The sequence below is a fragment of the Volvox carteri genome (assembly GCF_000143455.1).
Source record: "Volvox carteri f. nagariensis unplaced genomic scaffold VOLCAscaffold_46, whole genome shotgun sequence".
Classification (NCBI taxonomy): Eukaryota; Viridiplantae; Chlorophyta; class Chlorophyceae; order Chlamydomonadales; family Volvocaceae; genus Volvox; species Volvox carteri.
In genome coordinates this window covers 790400-805824 of record NW_003307589.1, presented here as the reverse complement: position 1 = coordinate 805824, position 15425 = coordinate 790400, and the positions used below count along the sequence as shown (strand labels likewise).

Genomic DNA, 15425 nt, shown 5'->3' with positions numbered 1-15425 from the left:
GCTTAATCTCCCTGTCCAGCGCTATTCGATCTGCCCGCGGATGTGACCGCCTTGAGCTCAACATGTCCCACACGCTCAAGTCCCTCGGCAGAACGGAAGGGGACAATGACACGTGGGTCTGTCGCGACTCGCTGAGCTCGATGGATTAAGGCATAGATTGCATATGGCGAACATATTCTTCTCGGCAGACATCTGCATTTTCATTTGTTTTCAATGTAGCTCGTGGTACTGAGTTTAGCGGTTTATCAGAGATTTGTCATTGTTTCCACCCGAACCTATTCATGCATACGAGTGTTGTGGGATAAACTGGACGGACTGTCGATAAAGTGTGGTGGGAAAACAGTGGGACCTCGGCAGCTGACTTGACTGGGTAATGCAGTCGTGGCCCTGAGTGCTTGCCTCCGGTAGTAGTAGTAGTGCCAGAGTACGGTAACCAGGTGTGCAAGGTTTTCCACTCCATGTCGTGGGATCGAATCTAATACACACATGAGGCACTTGTAAGCGGTCCTCTTGCAAAGTTTTTCTGTAAATTCCTTAAAAGTCATGTGCTTTTGGATGCCAGCCCCGGCCAATCCTGCCAACTTGACAGCCAATTCGACACCCTGTCAGGCTAATTCGATACCCTGTCAGGCCAATTTGACACCCCGAACAGGTCAATTCGATACCCTGTCAGGCTAATTCAATACCCTGTTAGGCCAATTCGGCACCCGGACAGGCCAATTCGACACCCGGACAGGCCAATTCAGGCGCAGCACAGCCCAATTCCGAGGCTCCACAGCGCAATTCGAATACCTCCGGCGGGTCCGCCAGAACAATTCCAGACCTCGGCAGACCAATTCTTTCGTCAGGAATAAAATCCAGGCTAATTCTGCGACAGAGCTCTTCCCTAATTCCAGCCCGAATCCTACCCTCCTTCAAGTGTTACTGCATTTCTCTCAAGTAACGGTTAAATTTGCGACGACTTTACTAATGGCACCTTCTTTACGAACGCTTGATATCAAACATGAAGATTTTATTTTGGATGCTGTTGATATCGTCTTATCGCCGGAGAACTTGGCCAATACTTTGTTGGAATTCCGTCGTACTTTGTCGCGCATGTGGAGACTTCGGTGGGATAACGAGCATAAAGAAGCCTTTTGGAGGCTGGCTCTTGATGGTTTCCCTGCCTTTCCTATGCATAGGGCGCAACGTCAAAGAGGTATCCCGGCTGCTATGTGCCCCTGTGGTGTACGCATGCTTTGTGGGGATCGTCGGCATCATTTCTGGGATTGTACTGTCGCGTTGGCTCTTCGTGAAGCTCTGCAAAACGAACTTGAATTCCCTGACCTTTTCAACCGGGCTAACCTGTGGTTGGGCATTCCATTCCATTCCATTGTTCGTGTGTATGGGAGGTTGTATGCCTCGCGGCCATCAGCTCACTCAATCTCGGTCGCCGTTTGTTGTTTAAGGAAGGTCTCCAGACCAACATGCCTATATCAACGCCATCGCTTAACCGCATTACATACGAGGTTATCTCTGACTTTTGGGCCCGTTTAACTGCTTTTGCGGCACGGGATTACTTGCCAAAACATTGGGATCATGTACCTCACAATCACCCTTTCTTATATGTCAATGACGCAGACATGGTTGCTTGCCGTTTACCGATATACAATGACGAAGTTTGAGGGCGCACGTCGGAGCCTCAATTTTTTGTTTAAGCGTACTAACTGAGGCCGTGTGTCCAGTGAAGTTAGTACGGCCTGGCCGAGTTCTTTTTGAATAAGGCCCACAGTGTTGTGCGGGAGGCGTTCCTATGGGCGCTGCACTCGACCCGTTCGGGGTCCACTGTAACAATCGCATCCTCCCTTAAGCATCGGAATTGGGCGTTAGCGGCCTGTTCGCAGTATGTTATGCTAAAATGGTGAGACAGAAAATAAGCATTTTACTGTCAGGTTGCCGTATGCACTTATCACTCCATGTTGCAAACGTTTAACCAGAATCATTTCGGAGCCGTTTCGTACAACATTTACAGAACCCACAGTGCTTTCTGAAACTGACCTAACCTAATTTATTTCGTTAACATTCCGTTAGCCTCGCCTCGTTAGCCTGGCATAGGGCACGAAATCGGGCATTTCAATTTTTAACTCGTACTTCAAACGGAATCACGCAGCTAATTCAACCGCCTGTTTGCATGTATACTACAGTTCCGACCACGTCCCGTTAAATGAGCCAACTGCTAGCAGTCGCATTGGGAGAACTGGCGGTCGGATTTAGTTGCGCAGTCGTGGGGCAGGCCAGCAGCCGTCAATATCTTGCGACCGCAACATGCTTGCCAGGTTAAGGGCCAATTACCACAAAGCAAGTTTACGAATTCCATGTTCTGGAAAGGTTTACGCAAGGAAAGGCGGGCATCATACAGGGGCCGCAAACAGTGTGTTGTCCCGATGGCCAAGAGGGCCAGCCTTCCCAACCCGCTCTGCTACTGCTGCTCACGCACGGCCCTATACCAGAAATGACAACACAGGGAAAGGACGAAAAGATTTGTTTGCCGCAAACCGGGAACCTAGGAGCACTAGCAGTAGCGGTGTCAGCATTAGCAGCTACGACTTTGCAAATGAGGAGCGACTCCATCTGCGGCATTGTCGCCACTTCGTTAACCTAACAAACGGTATCGAGGCGCTGCCTATGCTACACGAGCTTCAACTGCCGTACAGGTACCTCAAACTTGCACATGCACAAGAGACACACACACGCTTCAATCCACTCGCCGAAGCCCCTATGGTGCTTAAAACCATCTCCCAGTCACTGAAGAACGAGAACTGTAAATGAATGAATCGCCGTAACACAATATATTTTTTTCTCGGTCACAGCTTCGTACGAATCCAGAGCACCGCCTGCGAGCAGCAAAACCTCGAGGTGCGTTTACGACCGCGGCTGCACGGGACATTCGACTCGGGAGGAGGGATTGGATCTCCAGCAGTTGATGTGCTACCTGCCATGGTGGTCTCGTGTGCACGTGTGCTGACTGTTTGACATGTAACACCCCGGGCACGTCTTCCTGCTCGCGGGAGGGGGAAAGGATGACCTTATTCTGCCCTATGGGAGTTCACCCTGTGTGCATGTATGCATGTCGTTCCTTCCTATTAACCCTTATTAACTCCTACCCCGTCCTCCACTCGCTTCTATGGGGGGAACTCGTAACCCCCTAAAACCCCCACCCTCGTCCAGTCACCTCATCTCCCGCCCTCCACATCTTAGGCGCTGATATCGGAGCTGGACCCCAACCTCCTCATCAATTTGGCACTGGGTCATTGGTACGAGGAATACATCGGGGGGGGGGAGGACTGGCAGCACGCTTGTGGGGGCTTGGGGGTGGGATGGGCGACGGGCATGAATGTGTTGGACATAGACAAGTATATAGACAAATATATGTGCGTACGGGCGTGGCTTGGATAGCCCGTAGCAAGGCTTTCCCCTCCTTGATTTGCCTCAAAGACGCCTGTACGTGCCATCATCTTCATTTCTTTGGGCCCCCACCTCCTACTCCGGTTCACCCCCCTCTCTTCCCCCCCGGCGTCTGGCGTGGTGCAGCTGCCTGGTGTACGACTGCGGCAGTCGCGGCCGGAACGGCACCCCGCGCGCCTTGTGGTACGGACTGGAGTTTGTGCGGTACACTTTGTCAAAGGTACGTGTGAGCAGGTGGTTTGCTTGGCTGCAGCTCCAAGCGTGGCGGTTACGGCTGGCTTCGTTCGGTCTGATGGCCTTATTTCCCTTCAACCCCCTCCAGGACCTCCCTTGACCTGTTTGTCCGTGTGTCTTTTTGTCCGTGTGCTTGTCTGTGTGTCTGTCTGTCTGTCTGCCTGCCTCCGTTCCAAGTTTTCCCCCCTCGTTCCACCCCCGCAGCTGTGGCTCCGACGTCCCTGTCCCGCACTACTCCGCGGCAAGAACGTGGCGGCCCAGTTCGACCAACACATCCGGGCCTTCCGACAGAGCACCACCCGCCGAATCAAAGTGAGTCGCAAACCTGTGTGGATGAGATCCCGGGGGGGAGGGAGAAGGAGTTTTGGAGGCGGGGAGGGGGGGGGAGGGGGACAAGGTTACGGGGGAGAGGCCGGCGGTACGGCTGGTGGGGCTCTGCTCAGGTGGCCAGGGAAGGGGGACGGTGGTAAACCGCATCGCCACCATCGCCACCATCGCCACCATCACCACCATCACCACCACCACCACCACCATGGCGGCCCCTCACAACTTCGCCTGCAGTATTATGCGAAGTACCTGCCTCGAGAAGGGCCTTATCCTCTGGGGGAGGTTACAGAAGGAAATCTGCCTGGTGTCGGTGGCGCTGCTACTGCTACTGCTACTGGTGTTAGTGACGTTGGCGTGGGCGGCGACGAAGGAAGGGGCGCGGGAGGAGGATGCGGGCTGCAGCGCCTGCGTCTGTACGGCGTTTATCGTCCCACCGACCACGACGACGACGTATCGTACTATGTACGATTGTTGTACAATTACCAGCTGCTGCAACCCCTACGCTCCCACGACGAAGAGCGGCGTCTCGAACTTCCTGGGCTGGATCCTAAGTTGCAGGAGGAAGAGGAGGAGGAGGAGGAGGGGGAGGGGAAAGAGGAGAAGCGGCAGCAGGAGGAGGAGAAAGATGACGGCGGCGAGGAGCAGAAGCAGGGCCGATTACTAGGGAAGGGAAATGCGGCCATCGCAAGCTGCAGCAGAGATATGTACAACAGCGGTAACCATGCAGATGCGATAGGGGTTGCGGCGGAGGAAATGTCTGGGCGACGACGTGTGGGGCCGCGAAGAAAAACGACTGCTTCGGGACTCATGTGTGGCGAAACAGAGATGACATCTTGTGGTATGGTTGGCGGGCATGTTGCGTACGGCACGGCCGTGGCTGGTGATGATGACGGCGAGGCCGTACTGGCGAGGTACGGCTTTAGGCTCTTCAGGCGGGGGTTGTCGCCGATGGAATGGGCGGTGGCCAGGGGGACGGTGGCGGCGGCGGGGGATGTGCGCAAGGACCATCCGTGACCTCCGCGGTGGAGTCCTCTGGGCGCGACATGGCGCTTGGCTTCCGGACCGTGACCAGGAAGGGGTTCGCGGTGAACTGCTACCCGCCCAGCCCTCTATGGGCTGTATGTACTGTACTGTACTGTACAGTACGGCTCTATTGTATACCACCACCGCCACTTCCCAAGCTACCAAACAACCGCACCCTGCCGTCCAGCAACAAACCATAGCCACACCCTACGTGCAATGCGGCACTGGGAGGTCCCCAGGTTCCGTGAAAATCAGATCTAGCAGAAAATGCACAGCTCTCGCCCTGCCCGCCCCTTCCGCCCTGAACGTAGAACTGTAAGTCGTACGTGCCTGCAGGACATAGCAGAACCAGCAGGGAAAGCAACAGCAGCTGGGGAGGAGAACTAGGGAAAGAATGTTGAGATGGCAGAGGATTTAGAATAGTCGGAAAAGCTGAAAAAGGACACGATGCGAGGCCCTAGTCCTCGCATGTGCTGTCCGTGTTCCTCGGCCGTTGTCAGGGCGCGTGTGTGTTCGTTGGCTGCAGCAAAGCGATTTCACCACGACATGCCGCAAGGGTTTGTCAGCAGGAAGCGTGGAAAAGGATGAATGTCTTATCGCAATGGTGGCTGGGCTGAAGTCTTGCACAAGCTGTCAGGAGTGGTAGGTGCGGTTTCCACTGCGCCGTGGGCGTCAGGTGGTCCTCCCGTACGTGCTGCTGCGGTCTTGTTACCGCGACATAGAGGTTTTCAATGCGAAGGCGCATATAAATTGAATTGCAACCATGATCACCTAATTGCATAGAAGCATGTTTCTTCGTTCCACCTGGTAGCATCTTGTGGATTGGCTTTGGAACGGCAGTAGCAAACCATGTTTGAAGTTATTCAGGGGGCAGTTCTAGATCTAGCAGAAAGTCTTCAAGGATCCTTGTTGTACTTGGACGCGGGTGCTGGGGAGATCGCTCAGACGACGCTCGGGCTTCCCTTCTTGTTTGGTGAGCTAGGAGGCTTGATTACAGAAGCATGGCGCAGATTGAGCTTATGTTACATGGGCGTTATTTCGAACGGCGTCGTAAACGGGAACGCAGGACTCGGCGTGAGTCATGTCTGCTCGCTGGAGACGGCAACGTCAGAGGACTCAGCATATCCGCTGTTGGCTACTGGCTCGGCTCCAACTCGACTAGCCATTTTCACGACGCAGCTGCTCACGGATGCCCACCAATCCATCCTTCGTGCCGTCCTGGTGCGTCGATCCTGTTCATCATTCCGGGAAAGAAATCGCACACGCCCTGTTTGGATGAGTGTTTTCCCTTGCACGGGAGAAACTCCTCACTACAGGTTATGCATGGTTACCTGTCGTTGGAGTTGGGCCTGGGCTTGGGTCCCGCTAAAGTGTTTTTGCGCTCTCATAAATTACAACGGTCCCTTCCCTTTTCTCTCGTTGCCCTGTACATCCCCTTCACTTATCTCCCCTCACCCCCCTTCCTGAACTGCCCCCGGCGCGTGCATAACGTAGCATACCTCCTTGGCCCCCTCGTTCCCCGCCACAGGCGCACCCGACGATTGGCAGTGTCTCGGTGTTTTCATCCGTTAGTGAGCACGCACACGCCTGTCAGGCGGCGACCGAGCTGGGGGTGGAGGCGTACCGTGAATATGCTGAGCTATTGCAGGTGCGTGGGTTGATGATGATGATTAGGTCGGACGGAAAGTAGGGGTAGGAATGTTGGGACGGAATGGTCGTACGGAAAGTAGAGGTAGGAATGTGGGTTGTGTTTGTGGGCTCGGCACTGATCAGCGAAGCCGTGTGAGAGCTGGCACTCAAGGAAAGATCGGGAATATGGTCGGGACGTGGTGCACACAGACAAGCAAAGTAAAGCACACCAGCTGTGCCCTAAGTTGACGGCAGGTGTTACAAGGCGACTCAAAATCACCCACATCGGAAACAGCATCCATTCATTTGTCGATACAGATGTAATTTTGATGTTGTATTCATGATTGTGGATCAGCCGGCGTGTGTACTTGAATGCTTGCGGGATAGTGTGATCTCCGAGAAGTGGGTGGCGATGACATGTTGTCAAGGTGTCAAGGCGTTTGGTAGTACGTCCTGAATGCCGTCAGGCTTCGTTACTGGTTTGGATGGCGGGCCGCTAGCGGCCATCTATCCAACGTGATGAACCTCAACGAAGTCAATGCTCAGTAAGGATTCATCCTGCCTTGGCGAAAAGCTTACCAACCCGCGCGCAGCAAAACTGAAACTGCCAACCGCGTTGTTGCGCAGGCAGAGGTCCGAAGGGCGCGTGCTGGCGGAGGCGGCGGAGGCGCTTCTAACGGAAGCGGAAACGGTGGCGAAGGCGGTTTCGGAGCTCCGTCGCCCCCGTCTCCGCCTGTGTCGATCCGTGTGGCCTTCCTGCCACTCCTGGCATCCTGCCTGGATCAAGGATTGTTCGTACTGCCTGCAGCCAGCTCAGCCGCAAGGCGGGCCTTGTGAGTCGTTGGTCGTTGGCCTAGTTTAGTTGTTGGTTGGCGGTTATCTGCCTTTCAATTTGGGGGAATCACAGATGGGGACGGAAAACACGCATGCATGTGCGCATTCTCCCGTCCCGTTTGAACCCCGAACACGATCCCGGCCGGCGTCCCCCCGTGGGGCGGGAATGGGGCGGGATACACAACCCCCCCTTTCCGCCCCACCCCACAAATAGACAGTATTGTTTTGGGCGTCGGCGGCTGCTTTCTGATCCCCTGCATATACTCCCCATCCCACATAGCAACCCACATACGTCTCTCCCGAGCCCGCGGGACACTTGAGTTTCCTCCGGCTCCTTCCGTCTGACCCAACTGCGTCGCGCCTTACGTCAGGATGAACGACACCCTCGTCTTTGCATCAGGTCGCCTTTCTCTTTTGCGGATGACCCATCTTTGCTGCTGCTGCTGCTGCTGCCGTTTCCCCCAAGCTCCACTTCTCCCAGTCCTGCATTACTGCATCATGGGGACATCCCATTTGGCGCTGCTTCTGCCTAGCGACGTCGCTGGTACCATAGCGGTACGGTTCACTGATATCGTTGCTACCGCCCGTTGGTACTGCTACACCGCTGTGTTGCTGACGGCCGCACTGATGCTATTGCTGGCGTTACGCTCCCTCTCCCGCCCCTTCGCGTCCTTCACACGGATGTGGTCAGCGCCGGCGGCGTCGCGGCAGGCTTCGGGCCGCTGGAATCTGGTTTGACGGAATCTGCCGCTGCAGGGGAAGGCGCCTCGGGGGCCCTGTCGCTGATGGCACACGGCCTGTTGGCGCTGGCGGCGGCGATGGGCGCTCCGCGACCTGAGCCGTACGCCATAGGGCCCGTCAGTGCGGCGTTAGGTAGGTGGTAGGTGATGCCGTGGGCTCTTGATGTTGCTGTTGTTCAAATGTGTTTTCACTGCTCCCCGATCAGGACAACGACGGTGGGGGGGGGTGCTGTGAGCACATTATAAACACATAATATAATTCATCACCCTCGTGTCCCCTCTCGCTCCCCCCCCCCCGGGACGTTCCAAAAAATGTCGGTAGTTGAGTCTCGCGTCATCGCCATTCGGACTACTACTCCTGCAATTTGCGGCAACTTTGGACGCCTTCCGGCAATTGTTGTTTTCCCTTCTTGACTTGCATGGCATGGCATGGCATGGCATGGCATCGTACAACAATCCCCCATCCCCCACTGTCCCAGGGTGCGTTACGTTTTCCGCGAACCCCAGACCCTCCTTCAACACCCCTCACCTCACCTCACTTCGCTTCGCCATCACATCCTTCATGACCCTCCCACCTTACCTCACTTCGCTTCGCAGCGGCGGAGCTGGCGTCCCTCCCCAGCGTCTCCTTGTCCGTGTCTACCAACCCCGGCAGCCTGGCAGGTGGTGGGACCAGCTCCGGCAGCTCCGCCGCAGCCTCCACCCCCTCTGCATCCTCCTCCTCCTCTTCGTCCTCCTCCCTGGCGCTGATATTGGTGGATCGTGCCCTGGACCTGGCCAGCCCCTGCGCCCACACGGACCATCCATGGGACCTGCTGCTGGCGGCGGCGGCGACGCGCCAGGCGGCGGCAGCAGCAGCAGCTGGGAAGGCAGTGGCGCCGGCGGCGGCAGCGGCCCCTGCGGCGGCGGCTACTTCTGCTTCTCCTGGCATGCAGGCAGTTTGGCGGTGAGGACGTGACCTGGATGAGCGATAGCGATATCGCTAATGGCGTTGTTGTTGCCAAGGGGCGTGAGGGGGCTGTGTTGATGTGCACGTGTCTTGCCGTGTCTTGCCGGGTGCACACCGCCTGTTGGATCTTTGCATTGTTGGACGATGTTGTTTTTTGACGCCCTATCAGGCAGCCCGCCCGCCCGCACACACGATTATCCGGTCTGAACTCAACCATAAGCCTCAGGGGTGACGCGTCTCCCCTCCCCCTTTCGCTCATTCGTCTGTTCGTCTGTTGGTTTGTTTGTTTGTCTATTCGGATACATACCACGCAGACCAGTGGATTTACGGGTGGCGCTGCAAGCGCCTGTAGATGCCGTGCCGCTGGATGCCGTACCCTGGGTGCCCGCCGACGCCGCAGCGCCGTCGTCAACGGCTGCGTTCCTGCCGTATGGCCAGCTGTCGTACGAGTCGTATGGGGTTGAGCTGTTGGATCCGACGGACCGTACGGCGATTTCGCGGATTGAAGCGATTGCAGGGCGGCCGCGTCGCGATGCCCTGGCGGCGCTGCGGCGCGGGCTCAAGGAGGCGCTGCGCGCTGAGAAGCTGACGCCAGCTGTACGGAGCAAGGCGGGTGCCGTACAGGCACCGGAGCTACGGGGTCTAGCTGAGCCCCTGGTGACGTCATCCGGTGAGAATAACCGCCACTGCCATCATCCTGGCCGCCTTGGCCGCCTTTGTATTTCCTCTTCTCCACATCACTTCGGGGCACGACGTGGTGGTGGAAGAGGTGACAAAACGGGATGTGTGCCGTGTGTTTTAGGACTTCACTTGCCCGACTTCACTTGTGGTTACCCGAAGCTCATGTTGCTCGGCTTGTCCCCGCGCGCTTGTGTGCGGTTGTCCGGCACTGTCTTGTCTCCACCCGGCGCCCGCTGGCTCCCTGTCCATACCGGCTACTTTCCTTTGAGACGCTGGCTACACACTGCTGCCGTCGTGGCGTTGCGTTGATAATCTGTTACGTATTATTGCCGTCCTGCGTGTGCTCCACGTGCACAAGGCGCCTGCAGCCGTCAGCGCGGCGTGGCGGCGCTGGGACTGGCGTTGGCTGATGTCATGACGGCGCCGGCGGCGGCGGAATGGGAGGCGGCGGCGGGCCTGGAGCGCGGCGTGCTGGCGGCGCTGGCGGGCGACGGCAGCGGCGGTGGTGGTGGCGGCGGCGGGTGTGATGCGGCGATGCAGGTGCTGCTGGATGCGGTGGGCGCCGCCAGGAGCGGGTGGGTGTGGCGGGGTGGTGGGGGGTTTGGCTGGAAGGTGGGAGCCAGGGGCCCAGCTCCCCCCCTTTCGTCAGAAGCAGCCAGAAACAGTAGATTGGGGAAGGGCATGGTGGAGGGAGATTAAGGAATACGACACATCCGCACACGTCCGAATTCGGCATGCCTGGGGGGCCCATGCATCATGCGTGTGTGTATGTGTTTGTGTGCTGAAGCCTTACCTCACACCTTTCCCCGCCGCATGTACCCCACTCAACTCAAGCCCACTCCACAGCACCTGAGTGCATGCACATTTCCTCTGCCGCCTTCCATGTCTCACCCCTGCCACCACTCCATCCCACCTCCTCCCGGAACTCCACCCTCATACCCTCATATGCCCAGGCGGGGTCCACTCCATGTCGGTCACGTCTTGGAGATCCTGCCCGCTGTCTTCGCAGCCGCAGCAGACTCGGAATCAGCCACCGCCGCCGGGCCGGCAACGGCGGCGGCGTCCGCTTACACCTATACCGGCAGCAGCGGCAGCGGCATCTGTCCGTTTAGTCTCCAGCAGCAGGCGGCGCTTCGCCGCGCTCTGGAGGAGGCTGTACTGCATTTGTTGTCTTCCTCCGACACGTGTACGGCAACCAGGGTGCAGGATGTCCTAAGCGGGAGGCTGCCACCGGATGTTGTGGCGGCGCTGGCGGCAAGGGTGGCGGCGCGGCAGGTCGTTTACGGGTACTTGAAAATACTGTTTACTTCGTGTAATCATGGTATTCATGAAACCTTATCATCCCTTGGGAAAAGGGTTATGATGGTGTTAATGATGTTGACGTGGTACTTTTATAATTCTTACCATGTCTCTTACGGGAAGACGTTGTTACTTAGAATGGGAACCAACAACCTATTCGGCGTACCTTACCCACCTACCTCCCTAACCCTACCTCCACACCTTGCCGACCCCGGCAGGTCGGCGATGGCAGCAGCGGCATGGAGGGCGGTGCCGAGGGGGAGGTGCAGGAGGAAAAGGAGGAGGAGGTGGCGGTATTGCGGCGGCGTCTCTCCGCAGCTCTGGATTCGCTGTTCGTGGGGCTGCGCTATGCATCTGGGGCCAGGGAGCGGCTCAAGACCTTCAGAAAGGTGCGCGCTTCGGCCGGTTATGGATTATGGAGGTGACTCCCTTTCGTCATCTTCGCACTTGCCCCTAGCAAAAGCAGACAAGGCATATATAGCACACCGTTGCATGACATGCCTTTGGGCCTTCGGCTCGTATGGGTAGTCTTACAGGTATGGGGTCACGCACCCCCAACCATGTATAACACACACACACATGACATGCAGATGTACAGATGTACAGATGTACTACGCGGCTATCGTCCTTTTTTGTTTGTACTGTGATGGGAAGAGGCCTGATGGCTACAAACGTTGCCGTGTGCATGGCCTTGCTTGCTGCGTGATACGGCTTCCTGACACCTCACTCTCTGACGTGTGTGCACAAGTGTCCTCTTGTGCAGAATCAGGAGATGCACGTTCTTGCGTCGTGCTGTACTGTGCCGTACAGGTCACCCATGTGGACGTGTTCGCAGAGAACCATGGGTCGCTCAATCCGCTTTTGCGCCAGGTGGTTCGCAAGGTGCTGCAGCGGGCGGAGGTCAGCGACTGGCAGCAGCAGGTGTGGTGGTGTGTGTGTGGGGGGGGTTGTGGTTGTGTGTGTGTGTGTGTGTGTGTGTGTGTGTGTGTGTGTGTGTATGTGTTTGAACAAGGGCGTGGGATTAGGGCGAGGGTAACAGCCTGTGGGGGCCGAATGGTGTGGAGGTGGGATCTGTGGGGCTGAGTCCACCTACGGGCGCTTGCAAGGCCCTCTCTACCTCCAACTCCCCGGCCCCCTTCCCCCCCGCCACCACAGCAGCTGCGTCAGATTGGTTTGGACTCAGACATCTGGTGCCTTGGACTTCAGCTAGGTATTGTAAAACCAGGCAAAGAGTACTCAGGGAGATGCCAGGGGAGCTGATCCCTCTTACAGGTCTATTCTATAGACTGCTGCACCGATGGATTGCATCTCACCCCCTCTTGCTCAGGTCTCCGCGGTAACCGCCTCTCACCGATGCCGCTGACGCGCCACCCCCAGCTCACCTGCTTCAGACTTCGATCAGCTGCCGCACTGTTGCCTACCCACCGCCCGGCGCCTGCCCGTTCTTGCCTTGTTTTGACACTTCTCCACCTCCCCACCTTCCCCACCTCCCCACCTTCCCCACCTCCCCACCTTCCCCACCTCCCCACCTTCCCCACCTTCCCCACCTCCCCATCCGCAACCTCCAATCCCCAATCCCCCGACAATATTCCCTCTCCCGTTGCCTGCTCCATTGTTCTTCACGGCTTACGTACGACAGTCATTGAGCAGCGGTGGTGGCGGCGGCCTGGTGCGCGGGCTGCTGGGGGGCCTTATGGGCGCTTCCCGCGCGCTGGTGGGGCGAGCGGGCGGGCAGGCGGGTGGCGGGCAGCTGCCGGCAGACTACGGCACCGTACTTGTGTTTGTCGTGGGCGGCATCAGTGCGGCGGAGGTTCGGGAGGTAAGGGGGCCGCGAGCCGGGGTCCAGTGGGCCCAGTGTGAGAATGGAGGTGTTTGTCGGTTTCATAAGGCCTACGAAAGAGGCGGCTCGTGGAGGAAGAGAGCCCTAAACCGACCCTTCAGGCTCGAGGGGTTGGGTGTGTGTGGATAGGGGGAAGTTGCCCCTCATTTTGCCTCATCTCTTTACTACTAGGTCCGAGGTTTTGACCATAACCTCGTAGCTAGTACTACGAGATTTTTAGTTTTCTAATGCGACACTGCCTCCCCTTCCTTGCCTTCCTTCCTTGCCACGTCTAAAAAGACCACCGTGCCGTACTTTAATTGATCCTGAAGAGCCGAATTTGGAGTCATAATGACCGTTACCTTAAAATATGCTATTAAGTAGTATATTGTAACTCGTCCAAGGCTTAAGGAGACGTCAAGATGGTCCATCCACGCACGCCTCTGTTCACCTGTCATTGGAGCATCTATCCGACACCTTTCTCCACACGTTGCCCGGTGTGGTCGTCGTACAGGTTCGCGCGGAGTTGGACGAGCATGTAGGCCCTGGCAAGCCGCGCGTGCTGCTGGGGGGCACTTCATTGCTGCTGCCGCAGGTGGGGCATGTGTGGGTGGGCGGATGGGTGGGCGGAATGCACATCCTGGGGTTGGGTTGTATGTGTGTACATATGTGTAGTTTTACGGAGGAAAGGCATGATGGGTTCAGAGTGTATGGGGTCACTGAGTATATGTCTATCTATCTATTTATCTATCTATCTATTTATCTATCTATCTATCTATCTATTTATCTATGTATCTATTTATTTATCTATCTATCTATCTATCTATCTATCTATCTATCTATTTATCTATTGGGGCCTATTTATCTATCTATCTATCTATCTATCTATCTATCTATCTATCTATCTATCTATCTATCTATCTATCTATGTGTATTCAAACGGTGGGGGGAGAGGGAACTGCCTGGGGATGTAGAAACGTATCAAGGTGAAAGGAATGGAGGCAGATGTGAATCGGCGGAAATGGCCTGTTGTGGGAGATGTAATGGGTTTAAGTATAGTTCTAACCGGGAGTCTCCACGTGGACGTTTGTTAACTATCTCCACTAAAGTTATTGGCGCGCTAACAATGCCTAACAAAGTACTGTCTCCACTAGCAGCCCCGAAACCATATTTTTACCGTCTTTTAGCGCCATTTCGCTCCTGCTCTAGCATAATATTTTTGAACATTAAAGAGAAATGAGGAGGGCAGTTGTCCTGCAAATTGCCGCTGGGTTGTTGCCCATTCTGAGCGGCCTGGGTAGCAGCATGGACATCGGCAACGCTGAACAGTCGGGGCAGCGGACTCTGCGTTGGCTGTTGAGTGGTTGCCATTAAGGCATTGTGTAATGAAGTAGGATAGTTCTGAGACGGAACCGGCGAGAGCGACTGGTTCTGTGACATTCTTGGTCAACGGCAACGGCGAAAGTCGGCAAGCAGTCAAGGTAGTAGACGGAAAGCAAAGGAAAGACCGGGTGATATTATAATTTAAAAAGAAGTCACGAGATTTTCCGCGCTCAAAGTTAACAAATTTAACAATCCTTAAAGCTGGTCCGGGGCAGCCTATAAATTTTGCGGACTTATTGGACGTTTAACAAGGGCCTTGTCTCAACGTGGGCCCCCCGTTCTTCGCCATCCCTCCGCCTTCCGTCAAACCTTTTGCATTTCTATAATTTATTTATATAGAATATGTCATATTGCGAAACAGAACGTGCAAACCTGACGTCCAGGGTGAGAATTTTTAAAAGGGTCGCTAACAAACGTCCACGTGGAGACTCCCTGTAAGGCTTACAAAAAACCGTCTGCTGTACATTTCTGTGTTCACCTCCGCCTCCATCTCCACATTCGGGTCTGGTCGTGTTGAGGGTTCTAGGTAACCCCTCCTTTAGGTACTTCATCACCAGCGTCCCCTCCCCCGTCCACCACGACCACCACCTCACCTGGAGTCCCCTGCCCGCTTTGACGCGCCCTGTGTCCCCCCAACCCCCCTCAGGATGTAGTGCTGCAGCTTGCAGGCGGTCTGTTGCCGCCTCCAAAGTAGCTAACTGTCACAACCAGTCGCTTCGGTTGGCTAACCGACATTTCAAGCTAACGACCCGGTAGCCTTCCTGGTCGGTTATTACTTACCGACCGGTAACCTTACTGTCGGTGCCCCCCCAGTTACTGGGTCGTTAGCTCGTTATGTCGGTTACCCTATCTAACGGCCAGGCACCGAAGCGAGCAGATGCCGACCGAATCCAGCTGCACACATGTGTGGGTACCCTCAGTACCCGCACCGAACGACAACCAAAGTGAGGAATGCTCTAAGGCTTATGTTCCATTACTTTGGGATTATGAACATGTCCTTCTTACAATAAAAGGAAGCGTACGGCAATACGACACGCACAATCAGGTACTATGAGGCAACTTC

General features: G+C 56.0%; 2 protein-coding genes across 2 annotated transcripts; both read left to right on the top strand.

Annotated features, from left to right (window-relative positions):
* Positions 1 to 969: 969 nt before the first annotated feature.
* On the top strand, positions 970 to 5019 carry VOLCADRAFT_95748 (uncharacterized protein; the record flags this gene model as incomplete). The annotated part of the gene is made up of 7 exons (XM_002954861.1): positions 970 to 1109; positions 2490 to 2693; positions 2850 to 2895; positions 3238 to 3410; positions 3571 to 3664; positions 3883 to 3990; positions 4240 to 5019. 7 exons carry the CDS (start codon positions 970 to 972, stop codon positions 5017 to 5019), a joined length of 1545 nt encoding a protein of 514 aa, XP_002954907.1.
* An 858-nt stretch (positions 5020 to 5877) lies between these two features.
* On the top strand, positions 5878 to 15056 carry VOLCADRAFT_95747 (uncharacterized protein; the record flags this gene model as incomplete). The annotated part of the gene is made up of 14 exons (XM_002954860.1): positions 5878 to 6249; positions 6557 to 6676; positions 7289 to 7490; positions 7958 to 8177; positions 8829 to 8897; positions 9167 to 9240; positions 9581 to 9850; positions 10220 to 10436; positions 10815 to 11136; positions 11379 to 11549; positions 11971 to 12081; positions 12800 to 12979; positions 13494 to 13574; positions 15009 to 15056. 14 exons carry the CDS (start codon positions 5878 to 5880, stop codon positions 15054 to 15056), a joined length of 2457 nt encoding a protein of 818 aa, XP_002954906.1.
* Positions 15057 to 15425: the final 369 nt, after the last annotated feature.